The following is a 27,511-nucleotide window of genomic DNA, read 5'->3' on the forward strand; positions in this document are numbered from 1 at the left end:
CAGCCAACTCAATCACATGCCTACAGTTCTCCTTGGGAGCTGAGGAGTGTACGCACGTGTGTTTGTGCCAAAAATGTCAGGTGGCCAACCAGCTCCGCCCATTCTAATGTAGCGCATCGATTCATTGATGTAAGAGGCTGTCATGATTTATGTTTTTACTTGCCAGCTCGATCCCCACCAGGCTGCCATCGTCCCAAACCAACTCACTAACACTCTCCCTGAGCAAAACGACGGCTTCGCACAGCAGCTCCAGAACACGATGGAACATGTGGGAACTCTCTGAGAGAGAGAGAAGAGACAGAAATGGGGCAGGAGTAAAGGGAGATTTTTCTTAAAACTTCAGATGATGAGGGAATGAAATCAATATAGACATTAGATCTTACCTCAGGTCACATAAATAAATAAAATTCAATATTTCAAACTGTTTAACTGTCCTACGTTTTCTAAAAGAAATCAATGGATCCTACCTGCTTTGAGGAGAGGTATGGCATGTTCCATAGTGGCCACAGTGAACTGAGCCACTGTGAGCTGCTGGAACTGCAGCTCCAGGACATCTTCCACACCCACGTCAGGAATCGCTAAATAGGTCACATCTGCAGGTGACTGCGGCGACTGCCTGGGGGCTTGGATGGCTCCTGCACCTCTGTGTGAAATGACACTGAGCGGATCAGAGACAGAGATTATCTAAGTTTGACCAATCAAACGCATAGTGCAACGTATGAGCTGTAAAGAAATTTCCTGGACAGACCATTTATGTCTGTGCTCTATTACATTGAATACATTTACCAAATGCACAGACCTGTTGGATCCCGCATCTCTATCTTGGCCATCTCCCCTAGCTCTCTGGCCTGTGTGTCCCACCACAGAGGGCCGAGGAGAGCACTCTGCTGCTGGGGATGAGGCTTGGGAGCGCTGAGATTGCAGCTCATGGGAGTAAGAGAAAGATGAGTTCTGGGACACCAGATCTGCAATGTCAAAAGAAAATCATAGGAATATTCATAATGCACAAACGGACATGAGGGAAAAAAGTGAAAAAATAAATAAAAAATTAGGTATTCAGAAGGCTAAGAAGTGAAATCAGAAAAGAATACATCTAAACCAAAGATCAATACATGAAATTGTAGATAACATCAGAATCATGTACTGTTTAAATCAAACATCACTCCCCCACAACACTTCTCACAGCACATAAAAAGATCTCTACAGTATGCTAATTAAAATGTCATGATACCTTGCTTTGTAGAGTAGAAGCTTGGATCCTGATGAAAGCGGAGTCTCCTCCTGAGTCCGACACAAAGCTGCCGCAGGCAGGAGAGAGCCTGTAAGTGCAGGAAGCCTGCTTCACCTTTACTCGAACCCAGTCTCAACAGGGACAAAAGGTTCTGTTAAATAGAGGGGCAAATTCCTTCAGTTCAGTAACGCTGTTGTGCGGATTTCTGAAGACAGTGACATATATTGGTTAGATAAATTTCCGCCATTCCTCCAGTTGGACCAATACAAAAATACAAAGCCCCGTTGAATACGAAAGGGAAGGTGGTGGAATTGAATTATTTAAAGAGCAATTTGTTCCAAATTCAGATTCCCTGCCCTCTGCAGCTAATGACATCACGTGTCTAAAGCTAAGTCATTTAGCTTAATAGCTCTTGTCGTAAGCAACTCAGAGGAGGAGCAAGTCTAAAAGGACAAAATTCTTCCATATGATGATTATTTTTGTTGCTGCAGTTGCTGGGTGACCGTAGGCATGTAACTTGTTGGCAGGACTCTGATAAAATGTCAAAAAATCAGTCCAACTGTTTTCCTTTACAACAGTCAGTTTTAAAAGAGAAAACATGCCAGTGTCATGACTGACAGTTGGCATCAGCTGTCCCAAATGCAGGTTTGTTTACTTCAGTGATTAGATTGTAACAGGCAAGTTCCTTTTCCTCATAAGTTGTGATTCTTCAGAAGACATATAGTAGGATCTCTGATAGGAGGCTGAAAGAGGAATGACCAGCAGTCAACCAAGGACTTTAAACCACTGCAGAGGTACGTCAAGACCAAACGACATCCTCAAAGCAATCTAGTGCTTGCTGAAGCAAATTAACCCTCCGAGGACCTCCACAACCTCCTGCTGGATCAGGGGCGCTGAATTATAAATTGCTGTTTTGTTCAAGGACCCTATTTGACAAGATGTCATTTTGACAGTGTGCAGAGTGATCATCCTGTGGATTGTACTGGTAGCTAACAATTGCAACAACCTGACTCACATCAATAATGAACGGTAATAAATCATATAAATAAGCAGGTGAGGCACCCTAGACCTCCTCAATTGTATCTAAGAATCCAAATAAAATGTGTTTCCAACAAAGACAACATTTTTCTTTTTTTTTTTTAAAGCGAAGCTTACTGTTTACAGCTTTAGCATGAAATCGTGGTTATATAATGATACCTTAAAAATCTGGGGTCGTTGCAGGAAGATCTCAGCAGGAAAGTCTTGCATAATAACATCACAGAGCAGTTCACATGTGGTCCGTATCAAGTTGGGGTTGCTGCTCTTTAGAGAACTGTTCAGTATACAGAAATGTAAATTTAACTTGAATGTCATTTTGGATGAACAGTACGTATCTTATCTCTAACCTCTCGTTTGACGACAGAATGTGTCTGTCTGTGTTGGACAGTGTCAGCCACGGGAACACAGAAAACTTGAGACATTTCACAGATTTGTGCACTGCATAACACAAAATAAAACATGTAAACAGGGGCATTTCTAGATGACATATATTTTAAAGGAGCCATTCAAACACAGGCACCTGCTATTCTCTGAAGTGAAACATCAGTTTGACTTGGCCTGGTTGTATGGAAATAGCCCATCTTTGGAAATTGCTCCTGGTGTGCAAGGGAAGTGGGTGCTAGAAAGACGCATAATGCATTAACGTATAATGTATTTCAAGTCACAAGATCAGCCTGCTTATACCATTCTAGCCCTCTATCTGTTCATAAAACAGCATCAAAACAAAGACTCTTCAGGCTGTAAGATGCAACACCTGTTGGAGCTGTGCTGTGCTGTCCATGCGAGGACAACACTGCATGACTGGGGAGTAACTCAGGAAGGTGGAACAGCTGGTCCAGGGTTCCATCAATGACAGCTCGCAGTCTGGGTTCCACATTAGGAGACAGGTGGATGAGAAAGTCCACAGCCCCAATGTCTCTAAGCATCTGGGCTGCACTGGGATGCTTCAGAGGACCAAATGAAAAATGGAAATAAAAATTTGCTCTTAATTAATTGTAGTCACAAATCATGGTGCTTTGTGTTATAATACAGCAGCCAGATTTGTTTGTGATAAATGTATTGTGTCAGCACCCACATGCATTACTGTTACCTTTGCTAAAGTTGAGAGCAACTCCAAGACCTCTTCCTGCATTGGCACCTGGGGAAAGTTGAACCATTCGAGAAGATGCACAAATAACATCTTTTCTTGGACAATGTCAGAGACCGAGATCAGGGAATAGTCCAACTTGCACATGATGCTCTTCAGCGCCCGGACTCTTATCTCCACCAAAGAATGGCCTGAGATATAAAGAATAGACTAGTTTATTACAACGGTAGTAACGAATTCACGAGAAGGGAATAAGAACTTTTTACTTGAAATAGCTAATTAATACTGGGCAGACAATCAGAAAAGTTTATCTGCCTTTTAATATTAAAGGCCATGCCTTTATAAAATTGTACATGTAATTACATTATAGCTTGTATGCTATCGTTAGCATACAAGCTATAATGTATTCGTAATGTAATTTTACACGCTACAAGTGTTTAGCTACTGTGTTAGCTTACCTGTTTTCTTAATAAGTGAAGATAACTCCATGTTCAACGTTGAGCACTGTTCTGCGGGTAAAAAGGAACTATAAAACCTGGAACATTTGTAGTTTTCTATGTTGTAGTTATTCGATTTTCTGTCAACAGCGCCAGCGGGACCGTTTTCAACAACCGCGCCAGCGACAATCCACTTCCTGTCGAGGAGCAGGAGGCGTTCATGGTCATAAACTGGGTCGGAAAACTGCCCCTCAAGAGTGTGAAGAAAGATAATGTCCCCAGTCATTTACTTACGTTTGTAAAATTATTATTATTATCAATAATAATAATAATAATAATAATAATAATAATAATAATAATAATAATAATGATAATGATAATGATAATGATAATAATAATAATAAGATTAAGATTAAGATTAAGATGGACTTTATTCATCCCCGTGGGGAAATTGAATTATAGTAGCAGCGAATGCAGAGTAAAGAGACAGAAAAAAAATTAATATTAATAATATTAATAATAGAATGTAAACGAGCAAATGTATATATTTTTTGTTAAATCCAAACTGACAATAAGTGCCTCCCAAGGATCGGTCCTTTCAAACATGTTTCTGTCGTAAAATGATTTTTTGGGACAAATTTTATGGAGCAGCCCTGTTTTACATGATGCATGGTTTTTTTAAAACAATGCTGTGCATTGCCTCTGAACACATACGTGAAAGCAGTGTTAATCCATTTGAACAGCAGCTCCCACTTGAGATGTGGCGCGTGAATCATTGGCGGGCAGTGTGATAATTAACAAAATTTGCAAATGATGATTTAATATAATAATACAACCACACAGCTTTTAATTGTTGGGTGGGAATTCAGCCTAATTAATTTGGCTTCATACTGAAAATTCCACTGTTCACCCTTAAATGAGATTCAACTTGAGCTTTCCTGTTTTATTAACCCTTCAAAGTAATTTTACTCTTATGCAGCCTCTTTTATCATGGGCTGAATGACAAATTTCTTATGGAAAGCTAAACATTTAGTTGTTGTTTTTTCTTATTTCTCTACAGATCAGAGATGTAACTGTAAAAGCATATAATTATTGAGCCCCTTTCAAATTGTTTTGTATGTCTATCCTTTTTACTGTTTTCAAACACAGTCATTTTACAAATTTTGCAAAGTGCCTCAAATGCAACATCCCAAGCTTCCTGAATGGGTTAAAATAATCACAATTTAAACCCCTTTTTTTGCCAGTTTTACTGTTGACACAGCATCATCTCAGATTTCCACCTAAAACATGACACAAACTGAACCACAGTGATTCAGCACAAATCATTGAATCCTGTGTTTGTTTCTCAATGAACGGCAAACATGGATATTGTGATTTAAAAAAACAAACTTTGACCGGTGGTGTTCCTCAGGGGCCCATTTTCAGGCCCACACGTTGTTGTTTTTTTTTACATGGTTCTAATATGTCTTATTATTGCAAGAAAAACAACATCCCTTGATTTTCATAATATTGATCAGACATTTTCTTTCTGTGAAACTGTGAAATTCTGCAAATTTGAGGTACTGTGTTTGCTATTCAGAGGCAGAACCTGAGTGGTCCTCCCGGCCCGTCACTGTTTGACACACCTGCTGTTTGAGGTTTTCCACTCCACTGAAAGCATCGAGTATATAAGGGTGGGTCTCACCCCCACCCACCATCTGCCCAAGCCAACAAGCCCCCATTGGGTCCAGTTACAGCACTCGGAGGCAACAGCAAAACAAATCAGGCAGCTAATTTGCAACAATGCCTGCTCCATGTTAGTCGATTAAATGGTACATAAATGAATTTTGAAAAATTGATCCTGAAGCACAAGATTCATCAGTCAGCCTTCACAACACCATGCAAAATTTATGGTCCTATAAGACTCATAATTCCTGTTAACCAGCCTGCTAATACAACAATCCTAGCACAACAAGGTAGCCTGGATATTTGTCTGGTTACAAATATCAAACCAAAGTTTTCTTGCCTGGCCTAATTTACTTTGTCAAAACTGTTGCACCCTTGCTCTAATGTGTCCTTGGTGCTATGAGCTGTAAGCCCACATCTCACCAACACCCCCACCCCACTCCAACACATCAAGCAGAGGCAGCCTGATCAAGCCTAATAGGGGCTGGTAATTAGAGTCTTTGCATAGTGCCTGTCTACACACAACTGCCCTAAGCAGGTTGGCAAAGGACTGCCATGCACTTGACAGCGTGGAAAAAACAATGTAACATGCAGGATGTGGACCAAATTAGCCTGATGCTGGTAAACACCATCTACTAAAACAATGCTGACACTAATTAGGAAACCAATGTATCATTTCAGAGTTCAAACTTTAGTTGCTGTGTCAAATTATGAAAATACCTAGTGGACGTTTCTGGAATACAGAGCAAGTTATATACAAACAAGTTTGGGTATTTTTCAGCAGTGTTCAGGAGAAATCTATTGATCTAAAGTCATCTCATATTACTAAGTTACTGTATTCACATAAGGTTTTAAATATTAAAAAAATACTTGAAAATGAAAGGATAACTTGTCTAATAACTTAAATAATCAATATCTCTCTCTCTCTGTATGTGTATATGTGCTGACATATATAAACACACTCACACACATCCAATCTTTGGTTTTTTTCCCACACCCATCAAACTAGACAAATATCCCAGTTTTATATTTTATGTATATATATATATATACATATATATATATATATATGATCATAATTATTGAGCATACATATTATGCTCATTTGCACATTTTGCCAAGATGATCAATGTCATCCCAAAAAGAAATCTAACTCATGAGTGCACCCATGATATAAAACTATATCCCAGATTTGTTTTGTTGTAGTTAAAATATTCATGATCTGGGATATTTGTCTTGTTTGATGGGTGTGAAAAAACAAACAAACAAACAAAAAACAAACAAGGAAGATCGGAGCCGCTGAGTGTGTGTTGGATTCGCTCCGTCTGACGCTGCTGCCATAATTCAACAGGCAACAAAGAAAGAAAGGAGGAGGCCGTTAGCGTGCAAGTGTTAGCCAACCTCCCCAGAAAGATGTCTCCCTGTTTTAATATCATCGCCGACATCACCATGTACGTCTAGCGTGGAGCCGAATACAAGGAGCTGTAAAAGAACATTCGTGCTTTGTTCTGCAATGTAAAGGGAACTTGATGGTAAAATTCTCTTTGGCTCTAAATGTTTGCCTAGCTAGCTTTTTGACTTGAGTAGCAAGCTAACATTAGCCAAGCTATCGTTAGCATTAGGGTGCGAATCTTTCCTGTGCGTGTTGAACATGATTGAATTATCACATGTGGGTCAATTTTGTCGGGTCTCGCAAGAGGACATAGATTTAGTTTTAGCATTTTTGTGCGTGTTTTTTAAGCTTATCCATTACACGTTTACCTTGGAACTAATCGATATGCTATCAAAATAACTGAATGGTAGCTAACATTGTTAGCATGCAAGTATCTTGAACGTGATAATTAGTTTGTGAACACCAGCTTTAAAATACTTTAACGTTTTGTGCACATTTAAGAGTGAGGACATTATGTTTCAACTACTTAGAAGCTAGGCTAAGAGCGTGGGGTCCTGCCCGAAGACTAGGCCTTGGCAGGTCAGGACAAGCTATGTAAACATCTGATCTCTTAATACCCATGATCTTTGTTTAAGCTGTTTCGATGTGCAGATTCTACAGATTTCTCATCACATATCACAGCAATCAGGCAGCGTGCTTTTGTTTAAGCTGACTGTTTTTCAACTTCACAGCACCAAATGAGAGGTGGAACTGGGCCCATCCGAGTCACAAAATTCTGCTTATAATGGTGAGTAATCAGATTGTAGTTAGTTGTATGTGCTTCCCATGTAAGGTTGCTGCTGTTGGTGGCACATGCTTAAGGAACAGTCTGAGTCTGCAAAGCAACATAGTTACTGTCTCTATTAATCTGACAAAAAATGTCACCATTGATCGTAACCATTTTGTTTGTGCAGGGAATAATGGCTCCACTGTATGCATGACTTGTTTTGTGTGGCCTGATGAGAGGACTGAGTGGATAGCACTTTCATCAGGGTACCAGGAGCACCATCCCATGCCCCCCCCTTTGGAGGGCCTGCCAGAATGAAGAAGATAAGCCTTAAGACCATCCGCAAGTCCCTCAGCATAAAGGGCAAGGAGGAGGGTGACTTTGTCATGCTCCAGCAGGCGTCTGTGACCTCCGAGTTTTCGAAAGATGAGTCACTTTTTGGAGGCTGTTACACCAAAGAGATCTCTGGTTGTGACCTTGCTGCTGAGGAGGAGAAAGGAGGCCACAAGGGCCGGTCGAAGAGTGAGGGCCTGATGGGATCGCTAAAAAGAAGGCTGTCTGCCAAGCCGAAGGCCAAAGTGAAAAGCAGCTCCTCTGCTATTGGCTCAGCGGACGATGAAGACACCTTTTCATCCTCATCCGTGCCCATCAGCTTCAGTGAGGTGAAGGCCCAGAGACCCCTGAGATCTGCATCCATCCAGAGTCACCATTACAGCCCCTCTCCTTGGCCACTGCGGTCGGTCAGTTCAGAAGAAGCCTGCATCAAAGTCAACGCCATGGTCCACTCTCCCAGCCCAAGTCCCAATTTAAAGGGCGTTCGGAGAGACTTTCACGATTTCCAGATGGAAGGGCTCTTTCAGGACCAAGCGGAATCCCTAAAGAATCTCCAGCAACCGCAAAATGGTGATTTACATTTAAACATTGATGACAGTGACGTGCCTGTGGTACTGGGCTTGACACCCCAGGACTACATCCAATACACAATGCCTTTAGATGAGGGAATGTACCCAGAGGGGTCCCACTCCTTTTGTCTGGACAGCTCCTCTCCTATGGAGGTGGTGACTGAAGCAGACGATACTTCTCTCCACACAGATCAGGGACAGGAGGAGCACGAATTGGTGGGTGGGCTGCCTCCGGATCTCTTCATGGAAACCTCAGTTAATAGTCTCCTCATTGGTTCTGCTGGCGTGATGCTCCAAAGCTGCACAGTGGACGTCCCGCCTCCCCTCTCTCCCCTCCTGCCCCCCATGATGAGTAACGGACACATCCCGAGGACTTTTTCAGGGTTCAGCTCATCGGACAGCCAAGTAGCTGAGAGGGTGAGGCACCACCTCAACTTTGACCCCAACTCGGCCCCTGGGGTCAGCCGGGTGTACGACTCGGTTCAGAGCAGCGGGCCCATGGTGGTCACCAGCCTGACGGAAGAGTTGAAGAAGCTGGCGAGGCAGGGCTGGTACTGGGGCCCAATCACACGCTGGGAGGCCGAGGAGAAGCTGGTCAACCTGGCCGACGGTTCGTTCCTGGTCAGAGACAGTTCAGACGACAGGTATCTGCTCAGCCTGAGCTTCAGGTCGCAGAGCAAGACCCTGCACACGCGAATCGAGCACTCAAACGGACGCTTCAGCTTCTACGAGCAGCCGGATGTGGAGGGACACACGTCCATCGTGGACTTGATCGAACATTCTATCAAAGACTCCGAGTACGGGGCCTTTTGTTACTCCAGGTCCCGCTTACCAGGCTCTGCAACCTACCCGGTGAGACTCACCAACCCGGTATCTAGGTTTATGCAAGTGCGCTCCCTCCAGTACCTCTGCCGCTTCGTCATCAGACAGTACACCAGGATAGACCTGATCCAGAAACTGCCGCTACCTAACAAAATGAAAGATTATCTGCAGGAGAAGCACTACTGAAGTCGCAGACAGGACAGTGGGAGCAATTTGCACTTTTTGTGTTGGTCTCGGAGGGTCAGACGAGGTTTACAGATGACCACAGTTTTGGGATGTTCTGCTCTGGGGGGGGGGGTCTTATTTTGTGTCCGGGCCACTGTCACTGTTAAATCCACCATTCCTGCCAGTTCCATAAACACAGACCAGCACATAATCTACTGCAAAAACATAACCCAGGTTGTTTTAGTTGCAGACACTAATCTCAAATGGCTTGGATTTTAATGAGTTGAAACTCCTTCATGAATTAGTTTTTAATCTAACGAGTGTTATATTTAAGAAGGCAGCAGCTTACTGCTATGCTGATGTTTATAAGCAGACCAACTAGTTTTGATCAGCTTTTGCTCTTCGTTTTATTGTCAGACAGCGACTGAGAATGTTTTGCATTCATCCTATGCAACGAGTATTGTTAACATTTATTCAGCGCATAATTACACTAATTTGGCTGCTAACAAAAACACTCAAAGTCTAATAGATCCGTATTTGTTCCAAGAGATGTTCGGAACTCTCCGGTCTGCCAAGTCTGACCCGATCAAGTAGCCTTAAATCAAGTGGCTGCCTGTAGCGCGTTTCCAAACGTGCTAGCCTCAAGGTACTGACAATGCTGGATTTAAATATGCTGTTATGAGGTGAATAATGTTATCACTTTGTAAAAACCTTGTTGTTGCTGAAAGTGAATCTTTCTGCACTAGGAATGTCGAGTCTGCACCGCGGCTAAAATTTTGTAGCTCCATGACCCTCGTATCTGCATGTAGTGAAGTCTTTACGGCACAGTGGAGTAGCCAGGCTGTCTAAGCATATATCAGAGGACTGTTTTACGATTTAATGTGTTTACCTATAGGTGGTGTGTAAGTTACCATCAGTTAGCGTGTAATTGAACAACAGACCTCTGGTCAGTTGACCTGAATACAGAAGGATGGCTTTTTAGTACTGTCGACGAGCGTAAATGAGGAAAATAACTTGGCTCGTGAGTTTGGGTATTGCCAGGTTTGCAGCACAATGAAACCATCTGAAATTTCATAGAAAAACGGCAGTTTTACCTCATTTGCGTCGTTCCCTCAGCGCTGAATTTCAGCAGAGATTGTTTAATTGGTGGCTCGTGTCAGAGTAAAGGGAATAGCACATGGTAGGTTTCAGAAGTGCTTTATTTGGATACTTTGACAGGGAATTGTTTTTTCACATTGTGGATGCGCAACTTTTTCTGATGGTGTCCTTAAAACTAGTATTTTGGGGGGAGGGGGGGGGAGAGTCCCCATCCCCGTCCCCGTCCCCATTCGGTAGGTTGTTAGCTTAGGTCTAGTTTTAGTTAGCTGGAAATGTTGGTGTTTGAGGAATTTAACCGTGAGTCTAGCAGATTAGATAGAAACGCTGGATGGCGTTGCATGTTTAAGGACTTTGCATTTAAAACATTTGAATTGTATGAGATTGGAGTAGCACGGTTGGCTACGTCGAGGGCTGTTATTGGATTTTTTTTAGTTGCAAACATTGTCTGGACAGACCATGTCCAGGAAATCAAGTGTTTTTCCTTTCAGAAATGTGAGATTTGGTGTGTCGTCCACCGTCTGGGGGATGGAGCTGTACAAGAAGAATGTAAGCTCACCCGAAGAATTTTTTTTTAAATTTTTTTTTAAAATCCGTTCTCGGAAAGCGCCACGATCGTCTAAAAACTCACATTTTGCACTTAAAACCTCCCTCAACATGCTCGGATCCACAAATGGTGTTTTTTAAAAGTTTCAGTTGAAATGTGAAGTTTGTTATTTTAATACAGTTTTTTTTCTTGCGTTTTTATTTTTAATTTGCATCAGACTTTGACAAGCAGGAACAAATCACAGTGTTTCTTTTGAAGCCGGAGGTTGCCACTTGTTTTCTGCTGGAGCATTTTGAGCTAGCAGCAGCTGTTTAGCACTTAACAAGCTCCAACCTTTCAGTTTCTACATCCTGGTGAATGAAGGTCATTGTTTACAACACTGGGTTGGTTTTTTGGGGAAATGCTCCCCTCCTTTTACAGTTTGCCCTCTCACAGAATAGTGGTACAGTAAAAACCATGTAATGCATTGGACACATTTGTGCTGCTTCTGGATATGATTGCCTTTCTTGTGTTTAACATTGGCGGAGTAGAACGTCACCAATGTTGAAGTGTGCACACGTCACGACTCCGGTTGTCATCTAGGGAGCGCAAAAGCAGATTTGCAATTTGTTAACTAACTAGTCGGTTAAGAGAACATTAGTACTGAATAGTCTCTGTAGAATTACCAGTTGACTCCAGTTTACATTGGTTTTTCACTTCTCCAAAGTAGATGTTTTCATTTTGTTTTGTTTTTGTATTTTTTTCTTTTGGGAAAAAAAAATCAAGTGATTTTATTGCACACTTTGGATACAGTTTAAGAGTTTTTTGTATCTGCCAATTATAAATTATAAATAAAAAAAATTATATTCTAAAGCTCTTTGGGTGTTTCATGATCTCAGTTCTGTTATTCCAGTCTTTAAATAATAAAGCACGGCTCGGGACACTTTCCCCGTTGGACAACACGCTGAGTGTGAATCCTTGCATTAAGGGGGGGGGGGGGGGGGGCAGCAGAGTAAAAACATCAGATCTGGATTGTAACACCGTCTACATAACGCTGAGCCGATGGACTTTGTTAACTGCCGCTCCTCTCCAGGCAACTGTTTCCCCTGCCCCCTCCATTGAAATGATTTATTCATCTCTTTCAGCGGCAGTCACCTGCTGCACAGAGCCACCTCCACCATGAAAGGCCTCCTCTCCACTTTGAATCGCACTTTTCTTCCCCCTGCACTGCTTTTGTATTCAAAATTCTGCGGGAGCAGGCTGTGCTCGCTAAGTGCACCTTGTTATGATGTGACACGCCGGCATGGTCTTTCTGCATTTGTCAGTCTGCTCGCTGGGCCGCCTCCCACAGGAGGGAGGTGTCGAAGAAAGTAAACAGAGAAAAGCTTAAACTTATGCAGTTGAGGCCACAACGGATAGGCAGTTGGATACGTTGAAATGGTTATATTAAGCAATACATTTGAGGTAAATCCCAACCCATGAGGTAGCAGTGGCCTCTGAAGCTGCTGTGATCTTTGACTTTTGATGCAGCAGATGTCTTGAACTCAGCTTATAAAGAGTCTGTTACGTTCAGAATTGACCCAGGTCCCAACCACTGAGCAAGCAACAGTGGCAGGAAAAATTCTCTTTTAACAGGAAGAAACCTCAAGCAAGAAATCTGTTGATGTAAAGGATGAGAAGCCACGAATCATAGCCTTAATACAACATAGTAGCCACATAAACACTGCCTAATTTACCTTCTGGTTGTTTTTTTTCCTCATGATGCATTGCACCTGTAAATGAATTAAGTTGGATGGTTTTAGTGCACAATCTTGATGCTAATTTGCAGGCAAAGCTCTGCTAGGTGTGGTTTACTCTGGGGAAGCCATCCATCACACGTCTTGCGCCTCAGATTGATGACCCATTCCTGCCATCTGGTGCACCGCACGAAGCAGCCATTTTTCACCTGCAGAAGGAGATGATGTAGACAGCTCAAACTAGCCAGCCCACGTACGTACGTATGTATGTATATCGCTTTAAATTTTCATGCCAGGAAAACATGGGTGGATCCAGCTGGTGATGATAAAGTCGAGGGTACCTGCTGGCAGCAGATGTCTTTCAGCTCATAAATGAAAGGTTGGTCTCTGTTAATGCCTGTGATCTGCTGCCAGCGGCAGCGTCCGCCACGAAGATCCACTCCTTCCCTATCCATCATGCATTAGAGGCCTCTGAGCCCAAGTTAGCCTTGTTAGAGGGGACGGCCTATGTCTCTGAATGGAGAGCTCATCACAGAATTCATCGGGATCATTCTTCACATGAGCTGTGACCCACCAGATCGAACCTTCATCCGGCCCCCCCTTTGTCAAGCTCAAGTTTGGCAAAACAACATGTGCACAGCACGGGGACAGAGTTGCTCCAGCCCACCCTGCCTCAGTCACTCTTTCAGTGAAGGATTCTCCTAGATGCAGCCCTGGTTCATCACGAGGAAGTGGCTGATCCAGATGGCCTGAGCTCCGGGGTGTCAGTGGCAGAGAAGCATCACATTTGACTGATCATTTGTCATGTAAATGATTTTGTGAGGGTCATGCCTGCTTCATATTCTGAGTTGTTTATATGCTGAATTTGAGACAGAATTAGCCTTTTTATCTTCTCTGTTAGTTAATGTGTTAGTTACAAACTATCAGACTTCAAACTCAGAACACATTTCTGGAAATTAAGGATAATTGAAATGCCTGGAAAATAGTTTCAGATTGAAGGATTTTCTCAGGGTCTAATCCTGTCTTTCACAATCCTGAATAAAATCTGTTATCACCTTTAATTTATCTGCTCAAGCCAGCAATAAACTAGGAGACATGCAAGGTTTGAATAATAATATGGGGGGTGGGGGGTATGTTTGTATTCGTGAGTGTGTGCAAATCGTCCAGACTGAGGGGCCAAGGGGAGTCACAACACGGTCATTATTATGTCATTAAAACAAGTGACATCTGGGACTCGGGGGGGGTATCATATAGCACAGAGTACGCCCGTCTTCTCCTCCTTTGCCCCTGTGACAGAAACAACTGCCCCCCCAACAGCAACCTGCCTGGGTTTGTGTTTGCCGCTCTGGCTGCGGTGGAGGGAGGTGTGTGTGTGCGTGGGTGGGTGGGTGGGGGTGTTAACAGGTGGCGATGACAAGGGTATTGTTTTGAATAGAATCTTGCATCCATCGTAGATTACCTCGGTGTTTGGCCTTCTCCAGTGGTTCAGGAGACAAAATGAGAACAGGTGGCGGTTTGTCAGTCCCGGCTGGGGGGAAAGGGGGTTGTGGTAACACAGGAACGCCCTTATTTCTGCTCGTGGGTCCTCACATAGTATCCGAGAACTAAGAGTAGCCGATGCTGTAAACGTGCAGCCACGGAGGCCGAAACAAAAGGAGCACTGACAGCAGAAGAACATCTAATTAATGACATACCTCGCACCAATCTGTCTTTGGTCAGGGGCCAGGCCCCCTCCACTTTGTGGTTTGATTGAACTGCAGTCACACTTCCGACTCTTTGAACTGCCAGTATCCCACAAGTGCTCCTATAACAGATATGTTGCATAGCATTTAATAGCTCCCCATCCACTGTATGCATGTGTGTGTGTGTGTGTGTGTGTGTGTGTGTGTGTGTGTGTGTGTGTGTGTGTGTGTGCTCAGCTACCCCCCACTACCGACCTCTACCCACCTGCACCTGGCCTGTGCCTTTGGAGCTTCTGGCATGATGATAAGCTCAGTCTCTAAATCAAAACCACCTTGGGTCCGCGGCACCTGCCCACTGTGCAGTGGACGCACGGACCTGCTCTGCGGCTCCGAGCATCCCAATCTCCACCCCCAAGCCGCCCTCTATTCTTCTTCTGACAACATCCACCAGTCCAGAAGCCTGTTTCTCTTTTAGGTATTATCTGCAATGACACCCATCATTTTTTCTGTCATCTATTTTGAGCCTACTCATTCACTCTAATCATTCTTTTTGGTACTTGAGGTGCTTTTCATCAGCCTGATATTCAACTACATATCAAAAGAAAAATATATTCCTCATAAAAAATTTATTCTGAAAATTTATGAGAAAACTTCATATTGAAGTGGCCTGCAGACACAACCATCTACTGTTGCAGTACAGAAAATATACACTTTATTATTAACAAAATCATTACCTGGTTTCCTTAAGGAGGGCATCACAGGACATCTTTGAGCTTCTAACTTTAAAAATCAGAGCATGATATATACCTCCTGAATCCACTGTCGTTGCTCTGGACTTTTTCAAATGCCGTGTTTATGATGTGTGTACACAGTTTGATGGTGCAGATCAGAGGAGTGTCCCCAATCGCCAGCGTTGATGTAAATCTGAACCAGCACACTGCAGCAGGCATGAAAGCCGGCCTGGAGGGAAGTCTTTTAAAATTAGCTCCAGACTGAAGGAACTGTGGGAAACATCGGGCAGTGCCTACCTCTGGTAGAGAGCGAGAGAGTTTTATTGTTCATTTCAGTCTTGGTTATTAATTGGCATTATTAATTCATCACTGGATAAAGGTGTGATGGCAACGCTCAGAGCTCAGCAGGAGCAGAGATTCAGCTTCAAAGTAAATGTCCAAAAATCTACACAGAGCCATTGGTACCCCATGAAATATTGTGATCTTTTTCCCCTGTCTGCTCAGAATAAACAGTTTGGAATTCCTGTCCCAAAAGCCTCTTCTCTTGCTTTGATCAGGCAGATTTCCCAAAAACACACCTCCACAATCATCTGTTAATGCATCACAGCTTATTAAATCAAAGGTTCATTCATAATTCAGAGGATGGTTTTATTGGGAGTGACTCCCTTGCCTTGTAGTACAGCATCCCTTCGATTTTAACTTTTAAAATGTCAAGTGCCCTAAAGACTTTGGAGTTTGTTTAATGTCAACCAACAAATTGAGGGATAAAGGAGTGAGGAATGAGTCTGCATGAGTCAGCTTCTTCTGCAAACTAACAGTTCAAACATCTGCAGTGTGGCAACACTCATGACCAAATAACAAACATCACAATCTATAAAAATCCCTTCCCTTTTTAATTTGTAGTAATGTCAAAGGTCAGAGCAGCCTTTCAATCTCTATCAAACACAGATTATACGTGAAGAGAAATATAGTTGAGGGGTTGCAGTGAGTCGTAAGGTTAATGTTCATTCTCCCTCCTTCCTCCGTTTTAAAGGGTGTGCATTTTTTCATTTAATATTCCAAGGTGTGAGACATAAAACCATGAGTGTAAAGGCCACTCTGATCTAACCTGTATTCCTCAATGAATGAACGAACCAATTAAATAAAAGAACATGATGAAAAAAGTCATGACCCCTACATAATGCTAATTATATTAGCATTATGTAGGGGTCATGACTTTTTTCAGAGGAAATGTTATGATGCATTTATCTTTTACTTATATATTACCCATGTAAACATGCACTTGGATTCTTATTTTCCTGTACAGTATTAAAGAGTTATACTTATGAGCTGTGTCGACTTTATATTTGCATTACTCACAATTACCCATAGAAGTCGTTTTGTTTAGCAAGTCATTACACCCTAACATCGTTTTGTCAATGAGGGTCATAATTTAAGTCATAAAAAGAAAATAATGTTGAAATGCTCCTTAATTGCACTTATCTAATGTGAGTGCTTTTTTAATTTTATTTTTATTTTTTAGAAATTAATGTGAATATGATTTAAAGGGCAATACAGGATTTTCAGCATCTGGGCTATTGGAGCTCCAAGAAAAGCTGAAGGCATAAACCTCAGAAAAACTGAGATTTTAGTGAAGAAATCAACTTGTACGTACAGTTATCTGACATGATTATACAGTGCTTTTCGCAGCAGCATCCAAAAAACAAAAAGAAAACGCTACTAAGGACTGTGAAGGAGGAAATAATGTGAGGCCTCGGACCATGAATCACAAAAGTAAAACAAATAAATAAATAAAAAAAAACCCACTGTCAGCTCCACCACTGCAGTGCCAAGAACTAATCAATCAATCAATCAATCAATCAATCAATCAATCAATCAATCAATCAATCAATCAATCCATCAATCCATCAATCAATCTTTATTTATAGGGAGAGGAGAGGAGAGGAGAGGAGAGGAGAGGAGAGGAGAGGAGAGGAGAGGACGGCACAGAGCACAGAAACACATACAAAAATAAACTATTTATACAGTGGGTCAGCGGGGCCGGAGGTCATCATACAGCTCCGAAGGCGGCGAAACCTGTAAATAAATACAGAAGGGGGGGGGGCAGAAACACTACACAAGAAGCAGCATAACTAGTCTGCTTGATGAGGAGGAAAGGAGAGGAAAGGAGAGGAGAGGAGAGGAAACCATGACCCAGTGGGGTGACAGAGGCCTGTCAGGTGATCATGTTTCCGGACCCCGGCAGCCTTGGCCTATAACAGCATAGCTAAGATGTTAACCTAATGATTAGACGACCCCCTAAGTATGATAATTTGTCTGTCTATAATAGTAACTGGAGCTTTTTCAAAGAGGTAGGTTTTAAGCCTAATCTTAAAAGTAGCGATGGAGTCAGCCTCCCGTACCTGGACAGGGAGCTGGTTCCATAGCAGGGGGGCCTGGTAGCTAAAAGCTCGGCCCCCCATTCTACTCCTAGAAACTCTGGGAACCACAAGTAAACCAGCATTCTGAGAGCGGAGTAATAAAGAATTACAATAGTCCAGCCTGGAAGTAACAAATGCATGGACTAACTAGCGTCAGTAGCTTCCTGATCTTTGTGATGTTTCTCAAGTGAAAAAAGGCACTTTTAGAGACTGTTTTAATGTGTGAGTTGAAGGAGAGATTTTGGTCAAAGGTTACTCCTAGATTCCCCACAGAGAGACTAGATGTTAATGAGATACCATCTAGAGTGATCATGTGATCTAATCTATCCCTGAGAGGTTCAGGACCAAACACCATGACCTCAGTTTTTCCTGAGTTAAGAAGGAGGAAATTTGAAGACATCCAGGACTTTATGTCTTTAGGACAGGTCTGAAGCTTCACTAATTTCTCTGTCTCCTCTGATTTCATGGCATGTACAATGTGAAGAGGATTGGTCCAAGTACCGAACCTTGAGGAACTCCGTGGCTAACCCTACTGTATGAGAAGGGGACACCATGGACATGAGCAAACTGGTATCTATCAGATAAATATGATTTAAACCAGTCTAGTGCTGTCAAGTGAGGAGACAAGAGGACTGTGGAGCAGACGTGGGTGGCGTAAATAAAAATATATAAATAAATAAAGGTGTCAATAAAAAAACTCCTTTGTCATGGAGCCAGTAACTATCTCTTGTCAGATGAATCTAAAAGAAGCAAATCAAGGAGAAGCGACTTAATTGTGTTGCTTGTTTCCTCTCAGAACTGGTCCATTTCCTATATGTTCTTATATATTTTTATACATCTAACCTGCATGTGCTTGCATTCGAGACTCATGCAGGCAGGGCAATTTTGTGCGCGCGTGCCGGTCATGCAGAAAAAACCGGTTTTAATGTGACTGCATTTAGGCCTTTAAGTTTGCCTTCGCTTATCGTTTTACAGAGAATGGGTTTCATAAATGTCAGCCATAAAGGAGCACTTTTATTTAAATGGAGCTTTCAATAAAAAGGGTTGCAGAATTACTACTGCTTGTCACTCCTTCCTGCACAGGAAAGAGGCTTTTCATAGTTCAATCAATCAATCTTTATTTATATAGCGTCTTATACAATCAAAATTGTTTCAAGGCGCTTTCCAGAATCCCAGGGCCTGACCCCAGACAAGCAACAGTGGCAAGGAAAAACTCCCCTTTAACAGGAAGAAACCTTGAGCAGGACCAGGCTCATGTAGGGGGACCCTCCTGCTGATGGCCGGCTGGGTAAAGAGAGAGGAGAAGGGGGAGGACAGGTAGAGGATAGGATAGGTAGGAGAGGAGAGGGGTAGAGGAGAGGAGAAGTAGAGTGGAAGGGAGGTAGAGGAGAGCAGAAGGAGGAGGAGGGGAAAGAGGAGAGGAAAGAAGAGGAGAGGGAGAGGAAAAGGAGAAGGAGGGGGAGAGGAGAGGAGAGGAGAGGAGAGGAGAGGAGAGGAGAGGAGAGGAGAGGGAGAGGGAGAGGGAGAGGAGAGGCACAGAGCACAGAAACACACACAAAAAATATGATGCACAATCACTTCAGCGGGGCCGGAGGTCATTATGCAGCTCTGAGGGCGGCGATACCTGTAAATAAATAGAGGGGGGGGGGGGGGGAGAAGCAGAAAAACTACACAAGAATCAGCATAACTAGTCTGCTTGATGAGGAGAGGAAAGGAGAGGAAAGGAGAGGAAACCATGACCCAGTGGGGTGACAGAGGCCTGTCAGGTGATCATGTTTCCGGACCCCGGCAGCCTTGGCCTATAACAGCATAACTGAGATGTGACCTAACGATTAGACGACCCCCTAAGTATGATAATTTGTCTGTCTATGATAGAAACTGGAACTACTGAATTAGTAACAATAAGCTTTTTCAAAGAGGTAGGTTTTGAGTCTGATCTTAAAAGTAGCGATGGAGTCAGCCTCCCGTACCTGGACAGGGAGATGGTTCCATAGCAGGGGGGCCTGATAGCTAAATGCTCGGCCCCCCATTCTACTCCTGGAAACTCTGGGAACCACAAGTAGACCAGCATTCTGAGAGCGGAGCGGTCTATTGGGCTGGTAAGGTATCACTAGCTCCTCCAGGTAGGATGGAGCTAGGCCTCTGAGGACCTTGTAGGTCAAAAGAAGGGTTTTAAAAATTATTCTAAATTTAACGGGCAGCCAATGAAGCGACGCCAGTACAGGAGTAATGTGATCTCTTTTGTCAATACCTGTCAGAACTCTGGCTGCAGCATTTTGGATCAACTGGAGGCTTCTTAAAGAGTTGTTTGGACACCCTGATAATAAGGAGTTACAGTAGTCCAGCCTGGAAGTAACAAATGCATGGACTAACTTTTCAGCATCATGCCGCGTCAGCAGTTTCCTGATCTTTGTGATGTTCCTCAAGTGAAAAAAGGCACTTCTAGAGACTAATTTAATGTGTGAGTTGAAGGAGAGATTTTGATCAAAAGTTACTCCTAGATTCCTCACAGAGAGACTAGATGTTAATGAGATACCATCTAGAGTGATCATGTGATCTAATCTATCCCTGAGAGGTTCAGGACCAAACACCATGACCTCAGTTTTTCCTGGGTTAAGGAGGAGGAAATTTGAAGACATCCAGGACTTTATGTCTTTAAGACAGGTCTGGAGCTTCACTAACTTCTCTGTCTCCTCGGGTTTCATGGATAAATAGAGCTGAGTGTCATCAGCATAACAATGAAAATTTATCTCATGCTGCCGAATAATGTTCCCTAAGGGAAGCATGTACAATGTGAAGAGGATTGGTCCGAGTACAGAACCTTGAGGAACTCCATGGCTAACCGTACTGTATGAGGAGGGAACACCATGGACATGGGCAAACTGGTATCTATCAGATAAGTATGATCTAAACCAGTCTAGTGCTGTCCCTTTAATCCCAATCACATGCTCCAGTCTCTGTAACAGGATGCTGTGATCAACTTGTATCAAAAGCAGCACTGAGGTCCAGCAGAACCAGCATAGAGACCAGTCCATGATCGGAAGCTATGAGAAGATCATTAGTGACTTTAAGAAGTGCTGTTTCTGTGCTGTGGTGAGCTCTAAAGCCTGACTGAAACATCTCAAACAGGCTGTTCCTCTGCAGGTGCTCCAGTAACTGAGTCACCACCACCTTCTCTAGAACTTTAGAGATAAAAGGAAGGTTGGATATTGGCCTATAATTTGCTAAGACATCGGGATCCAGTGATGGTTTTTTAAGCAACGGCTTAATCACTGCCACCTTGTAGGACCGGGGTACATAACCTGACACTAAAGAACCATTGATCTGGTCCAGGATAGAACTGCCTATCAATGGTAAAACATCCTTCAACAGGTGTGTTGGGATGGGATCTAAAAGACACGTGGTGGTCTTGGATTTCTGAATTAGCGATGACGCCTCAGAAAAATATATAGGGCTGAAGGAGCTTAAGGGCTCGTTGGAGACCCTGTATGTTCCCACAGTCGGCACATCTGGTGATGGTCCAGTTGTTGGGTGATGGTCCAATGACCAACTTCTCTTCTTTTGAACTGCGTGATAACACTACCTAGTATTTACCTGTACAGTTGGAGTGAATGGCATTTGTTGCAGCAAAAGGATGTAAAGAGCGTCCTCATTAAAGACCAGTAAGAGGTTGCTTTATGGAACAAATGTCACCGGTTCATGATTGGTCCATGATGAAAATGTGCCCCAATATAGTCGCTTTCTGTGGAGAAATGATGGGTTTAAGAGCAAAACAAATGGCTCTAAAGTTGCGAGTCTAAAGGAGTCAAACGTTAGATCTCTGATCCACCATCTCCACACTCAGATGTGTTATTGTGCCTCTCGGTTCCATCCACACAAATTATTCACCATACTGGACCTGGCTTAAAGGTTAGTGTTGCTAAAGCTGGATCCGTCCTATTTAAGAAGTCTGTAAGTATTCGGGTAGGATGCTTTGCCACTTTTATGGCAATCATCAATGGAAATTCAGCATATTCTTGAGAAACTTTTTTTTTACTGCAGTCCCTGAACAGGCCATCAGCCCGCACATCATCAAAGCCATTTCTGTTGTTTGTGGCTTTGACTTTTGTGACATGGGGTCTCATAACAAAACCACACATGACCGCTGAAGAACGGGAAAGATTGTTCCCCAGCATGGTGTAAGGTCTACACAACACACAACAGGTGAAAAGTCAAGACTTGATTTGGTGCCGAATTTGTAATTATTCACCACAAACCACTCCCTCCTTTCAGTTCATCCCATAAACAAGACCTACAATACAGCCAAAGATAGAAAAATATTCAGTCGCTAAATTTCCAGCTAATCCCTTGAGCATTTAAAAATAACCTTTTTGGTTCACTGAACATTAATCAGCTGAAAATCTGAACATTATTTCTGAATTACCAGTGAACATTCAAATGAGCATGAAAACAGCAAAATGTGCGACACTTAATAAGATAACGGCACTTCTGAGAAGTCAAACGTGTCTTGATTCCTCCCTGATACTCTGATGTATTTGTGCATGTATCCAGGTTCACCTGATTAACTTTGTCCTTTTACATTTGTAAAGAAAACTGTATTTAAAATGTGAGCAGAAGAGAAAAAAGATATTAGATGAATGGGATGATTTTTGCAGGTGCCTGTGAGTGCAACAGAGCAGATCAATACCCCCACTTATCCCACTTTTGTGGCCATTTAACAATGAACAAACGACTGCTGTTGTACACATTACCTTTACATCACATGGAACACAGAACTCTCATCCTTTGTGGAACTGCTGAAAAGAAACCTGAATACCAGTTTGGAAAATATTGGTTCTGGTCTGCTCAGACAGGTAGCAGTGCCACCACCCTCTGTAGCTCCTGAAGCAAGCTCTCCTCTATGGTTTCCCAACAGTGGGGGCAGAACGCGGCCTCAGCAAAGGAGCAGTGTCCACAGAGGAATCAAAGCCTTGCTCAGAGACACTTGAACAGCATGGCCATCACTCCTGCAGCCCGAGGATGCTGCTCTATTCACTAGCGCAGGCACAAAAGGTGCTGGATGGCCTTTTCTCCTTGCAAAATATTAGACATTCTGGAGTTGTATACAAGCAGTAACCGAAACAACTGGTAGGTGGATGAAACAGTGTTGCTCAGACCCATTCTCACCCTGCTGAAAGCTCCTCACACGTGTGGTTTCATCACTAAGAGTCAAGATGGGAAAAGAAATATTTCTTCATTTGTGTAAGAAATTGCAAATGCATTTAATTCACTTAATTTGGTCGCTATCAGTAACAGCTAACAATGCTAACACGTGGTCTATGCTGAGTTAAGTTCAGAACAGGAGTAGTTCAACATTTTGGAGCAATAAAATTCAGCTTATTTGATAGAGAGATCCACGGGAACATTGTGAGGTTGCTGTTCACCAGTGGCTGTTTCGATGGCTTATTTGTGAATGCAGAAGAAGAAGAAAGTAATAACTCAACAAAGCGATGATAAGACCCTCGGAGACGGGAGGATGCCTAACCTAAATATAGAACATGTCAGGAAGTTACAGAAGACATTTTTAAGAGCTGTATAAACATATTTCTCATTGTGATCTTGCGAACACTTGTAGGGAGCAGCTGATAGTCTTCTCCAATTGTGTAAAAGCATCTCAAACAAAGCAGCCAAGCTCTACCTTTCCCTCCCTTCCTGTTACTCATCTCTGTCGCTAACAAAGCTGCTAATCCTTTGACCCACGTTGGGCTACGTCAGATGCAGTGCCGCAGGAATCCAGGATATTCTCTCTGGTACCAGCTGGTGTGCCACTTGTGCCTCTTTGATCCTTTGGCAGACTCCCAAGCCTGTTTTAAAGTTTATTTTTAGTGACTCAGAAAAAACATTGCAGCGATGTCAGCGGATGTGTCATTGTGCTTCTTGTCAGGTCTTGTTACCTTCACGGTGATGTTTGGGCCGTCAACGGTCACGTCAGGTTAGGTGTGGCACACCTTGGAAGGTGGATGACTAACACCCAGAAGCTAAGCTAGCGCTATATCCTTTCTTTCTTCAATTTAGTTCTTATAAAAATGTATAGACAAGAATGAAATAAAATGATAAAGATTATGATGCTTTTTTTTCAAAAGTTTAAACATCTCTTTTCTGAACAAGTTTTGGCCACATTCCTAGGGAAATCAGAGGTGTGACCAGAACCTACATGGAAAGGAAAGGATCTTTTCTGTCCTCATGTTGATTGGAGTTCAATCAGAACTTGATTTTTCCTTACTTATGGATACAGAAGTCAGTCACAATGTCACATCAATTGAATGGAACAACCTGATACTGGATGTGCAAAACATGCTGGGTTTGAGTGTGTCTTCCTCCAGGTCACATGACCTCCAATTCTTTCTGACTACAGACAGCAATGTGACATTACTGAATGACTTCGGTTGGGGTGTGCAAGAACTTTCACTTCTGTTTCAGCCCAAATCTACTTGTTTTCTCGAGACACAGCTTAAATTACATGGTTACGTGACAGCTGAGTGGTCAAGCAAAGAAGGTGGGAAAGGAACAGATGGCAAGCGCTAATATAGCATTGTAGCTTTGTGTAAGGCAAGACTGTGGGCTCATTGCTAGATCTTTGGTTTTACACCTTCTCGCTGTCCGCAGATGGTTTTATTAATCTGTGATCATTTCTTTCTGACCACTCTTTCCCATATGCTGATTTTTTTTTTTGCTACAGTATTTAAAACAAAACAACTTTCATCAAACATTTTAAGATGCTGTTAGCACAGATTTAGAAATGAAGATAACGAGGCTTGTCACCCTCTTCCTGTCTTCCCTCTCCATTGCCCTCCCTCTTAATATTTCTTTCTCTTTGTTTTTCCTCTTCTCCTCTTCCTCTCCTACAATTGCTTGCTTTAGAATTCTTCCTGTGGTCCCGCTGTGGAACTTTGTTCACGTTAGCTTGTGTCGCAGTCTCAACTCCGCTTCCCTTTGTCAACTGGCAGTAAACAACAAGTCTGTCTGGGGAATTGCCACATGGAAACAATTCCCTTTTTACCCGAGCAAAAGAAAAAACTACGTGTGATTAAAGGCGACGCCTCTCGTGCTCCACACTGCGCACGATGATGAAAGTCATGCACATATCAGTGACAGGTCAAAGCAACACTCACAGTTAATTGATGCTGCCTCCAAATCGTACCACAGCATTTGGCATGCACATTTGTTCTCTCGGGTGCTAAAGCAATGGTCCCATTTAGATGCTAAATCGTCTAATAAACTTTCAGTTCTGCAACTACATGTACTGTTTGGCTCGGTTTAACATGACACATGCTGGTTAGATTACCGAGTTATTCTCATTTATGGCAGCCTTGGCAGCGCTTTCATTGGGATTACATGGAATTTTTCACATCAGGTCAATTCTTTGAAAGCTAAGTGGGATTCTTCATGGAGTTTCAGCCAAGCACTCGAGCACTGTACAAGCAGTGATTGGTGGAGAAACCAAGGTCGTTCCATATTATCCACTGACCTAATGCAGATCGTATGAAGAGATCCATCTTGCCCTCTGTTTGGATCAGGAATGAGGATCACTCACTGTCCTGCCAAGCACAGGGCCTAGTGTGTGGAAAAACGATGTTGCCATTGAAAAAAATGAAAAAAACTGGCCACGTCAAGCTCAAGACAGACAGTAAACACAGCGCACACCTCTGCAAACACATCACTTCCCCAAATCTAGTGACTTACATCCATATTATAGTGGAAATGTAAACAAAACCCATTTGCTTTGATCTTGGTGTTTGAAAGATCAAAGGTCAAAGTTCCCCTGGAATCTAGAACATCACCAAAATGAAATGAACTGCTCTTTAGCCCATTAAAATATGTTTGGAACTTTTTGAGTTGTACCTCTGTTTGGAAGAGTAATAAAGGCAAAAACTGCACGTTTGTCCTGCAAGAAAATCTGCCCCAATTCTCCTGATGAACCTGCTTTGCTAGAGTAACACTTCCTTTCACGGTTGCACATGTATGTCCTTAGCGCTGCCTGTGTGTGTCTTAAGAGCCTTTTCAGCTGATTAAATATGTGAATATTTAAAAATGACAATTCTCGGCACAGCTGTGCACACACGGCAGGTCTGTTCCTGTGGGAGACGCCAAGCTGTTCCTCCTGTATTCGCTTCCACGCGCCGTGTTCCATGAGGAGACCCCAGCGTCACTGGAGGAGACTCCATGTCATTTGTCGACTCTGACATTCCCCCATAAATACAGGATACTCAGCACGATCTGTGTACCAAAAAGATATCCCAAAGGGCCATGAAGTGTTTGGCTTTCAATAAATGCTGCCCTCCCTCCACCAGTGCTGCCATTTTTCCCTGTCTGGCCGTGCAAAGAGGCCTTGGCCAGCTTTTCTGGGATCATCTGTGGGAGGAGGTGAACCTGCCACGCAGATTATGTGACATGCAGACGACTGAGTTTCTTGCCTACTAAAGTAGGAAGAGGGAAAATGTTGGCTCTACCGACATGTTGGCACTCTTTTTCCTAAATATTTAAAATCTTTGCCTATTCAAACAGTAAATGTTTTCTTGCCCCGGTCTCCAAGCCTTGCATGACTTTATTACAACGCGAGTGCTCCTGTCGTGCTGTTTTTTGCCCCCTGTTTGATTGACCCTTCACATATCTGAGTCTGCTCGTCAAGGCTACCTATGCTGTCTCTTATCATTAACCGGTAGATAACACCGGACCTCACCCCGAGCACTTCATTTGTATTGCAGATTGAAGGAAACAGACAGATGTCATTTACATTTCAGCTATTATTGTGTGGATGGTTGTTTTTCATGGTTGGAGCAGGGTACGGAGAAAGGCTAATCCATGTCATGAAATGCATTGATGCTGCGTCACATAATGCTAAAATGGATTGCAGGCAACGGTATAACACAACAAAGGTACTGCTTGTACAGTGCTCAGAGGACGTCAGGACTCTCTCTTAATGACAGCCATGGCGTTGGTGCACCAGGCAAGGGTGTTGGAGATATGGCCCCCAGGTATTTAAGAGAATATCAACGAAGCAGCTCTTCACTGTTACCCACCCTCCCTCTCTACATCAAAGAGGGGGGAGGTTTGGTGGGGGCAGACTCGCAGTAATCCACAATCATCTCCTTACCATTGAGGACGAGGTTCCTGTCGCCACACCACCGTGCCAGGTCTTCCACTTCCTGCCTTCATGTCCTCTCGTCTCCATTAACACATTTAGCCACCATGGATCTTGAAGAAATACTTTAATATTTGACCCAGTGTTACAATTTCAACAATTTCTTCTCATCTCATTGATTAGTGAGAAAATCAACAGCTCTGACCCAAACTGCATCTGAACTGCTGTAAAAAAAAAGTCTGATGGCAGACCGAGACTCCACCATGCATGTCCATTAAACAGCCTGTAAGAGACGCATTTCTTCCTGTGAGGCACACTGGTGCACGGCCTCAGAGTTCTGGGTTCAGACACTGCTCAAGCACGCTCTCCTGTGGAGCCCACCTGAGCGCCCACCACCCCCCAGCAGACCCCTCCAGTTGAATCAGCCCTGCCCCTGACTCGCCCTGCTAGCTCCGAGTGAGAACACACAGAAAGAGAGAGGGAGGGAGACAGTATTGAGGAGAGGAGACGTCAGTGGGTCTGCTCACAAAGACCCACTCCAGGAGCACTGACTAGCTTGCACTGCCTTCAGTTATCTGTTTGATTAGCAATGACCCACTGTTACGGTGCATTGCTGCACTGTCGCTTTTCTTTCATCCCTCCATCCACTCTTTCTTTTGATTCTTCCTCTTCCCATTGCCGCTCCACATCAGTC

At 43.1% G+C, this 27,511-nt stretch overlaps 2 protein-coding genes and 2 long non-coding RNA genes across 15 annotated transcripts in view; 2 read left to right on the forward strand and 2 right to left on the reverse strand.

Annotated features, from left to right (window-relative positions):
* rttn (rotatin) overlaps positions 1-3,983 on the reverse strand; it is a 26,833-nt gene extending 22,850 nt beyond the window's left edge. For 7 of the 11 annotated variants that reach the window (XR_003889737.1, XM_029842546.1, XM_029842545.1 and 4 more), the window contains exons 1-10: positions 3,815-3,983; positions 3,360-3,547; positions 3,024-3,213; positions 2,790-2,888; positions 2,617-2,707; positions 2,429-2,543; positions 1,232-1,382; positions 800-965; positions 468-658; positions 164-279 (exon numbers count right to left, since the gene is read on the reverse strand). Coding sequence is in view for 8 of the 11 variants with exons in the window: in XM_029842546.1 (XP_029698406.1) it covers positions 164-279; positions 468-658; positions 800-965; positions 1,232-1,382; positions 2,429-2,543; positions 2,617-2,707; positions 2,790-2,888; positions 3,024-3,213; positions 3,360-3,547; positions 3,815-3,845 (1,338 nt within the window). In the remaining 3 variants the exon portion in view is untranslated. Of the gene's footprint in view, positions 1-159; positions 280-467; positions 659-799; positions 966-1,231; positions 1,383-2,428; positions 2,544-2,616; positions 2,708-2,789; positions 2,889-3,023; positions 3,214-3,359; positions 3,548-3,814 lie in introns of those variants that run through there. The other 4 variants (XM_029842547.1, XM_029842551.1, XM_029842549.1 and 1 more) reach the window with 4 other exon arrangements.
* Positions 3,984-6,768: 2,785 nt separating this feature from the next.
* Positions 6,769-12,002, forward strand: socs6a (suppressor of cytokine signaling 6a). Of its 2 annotated transcripts, XM_011618494.2 has the most exons (3): positions 6,769-6,990; positions 7,583-7,638; positions 7,805-12,002. In XM_011618494.2, exon 3 carries the CDS (start codon positions 7,932-7,934, stop codon positions 9,525-9,527), a length of 1,596 nt encoding a protein of 531 aa, XP_011616796.1. In that variant the 5' UTR covers positions 6,769-6,990; positions 7,583-7,638; positions 7,805-7,931; the 3' UTR covers positions 9,528-12,002. The 2 variants fall into 2 exon arrangements, with proteins under 2 accessions (XP_011616796.1, NP_001116334.1); NM_001122862.1 differs by lacking the exons at positions 6,769-6,990; positions 7,583-7,638 and having other exon boundaries at positions 7,932-9,527.
* A 73-nt stretch (positions 12,003-12,075) lies between these two features.
* On the forward strand, positions 12,076-16,330 carry LOC115251275 (uncharacterized). The gene is made up of 3 exons (XR_003889850.1): positions 12,076-13,116; positions 14,783-15,020; positions 15,418-16,330. It is a non-coding gene; the product is annotated as an uncharacterized lncRNA (long non-coding RNA).
* Positions 16,331-23,087: 6,757 nt separating this feature from the next.
* On the reverse strand, positions 23,088-23,746 carry LOC115251316 (uncharacterized). Its single transcript, XR_003889885.1, has 3 exons — positions 23,630-23,746; positions 23,374-23,539; positions 23,088-23,220 (listed from the first exon to the last, which is right to left on the reverse strand). It is a non-coding gene; the product is annotated as an uncharacterized lncRNA (long non-coding RNA).
* Between the last annotated feature and the right edge of the window lie 3,765 nt (positions 23,747-27,511).

This window comes from Takifugu rubripes, chromosome 10 (assembly GCF_901000725.2).
Source record: "Takifugu rubripes chromosome 10, fTakRub1.2, whole genome shotgun sequence".
In the NCBI taxonomy this organism is placed as follows: domain Eukaryota; kingdom Metazoa; phylum Chordata; class Actinopteri; order Tetraodontiformes; family Tetraodontidae; genus Takifugu; species Takifugu rubripes.

Excerpts from the sequence above, each read along its gene's own strand:
- socs6a (XM_011618494.2), top strand. The coding sequence starts at position 7,932 with ATGAAGAAGATAAGCCTTAAGACCATCCGCAAGTCCCTCAGCATAAAG.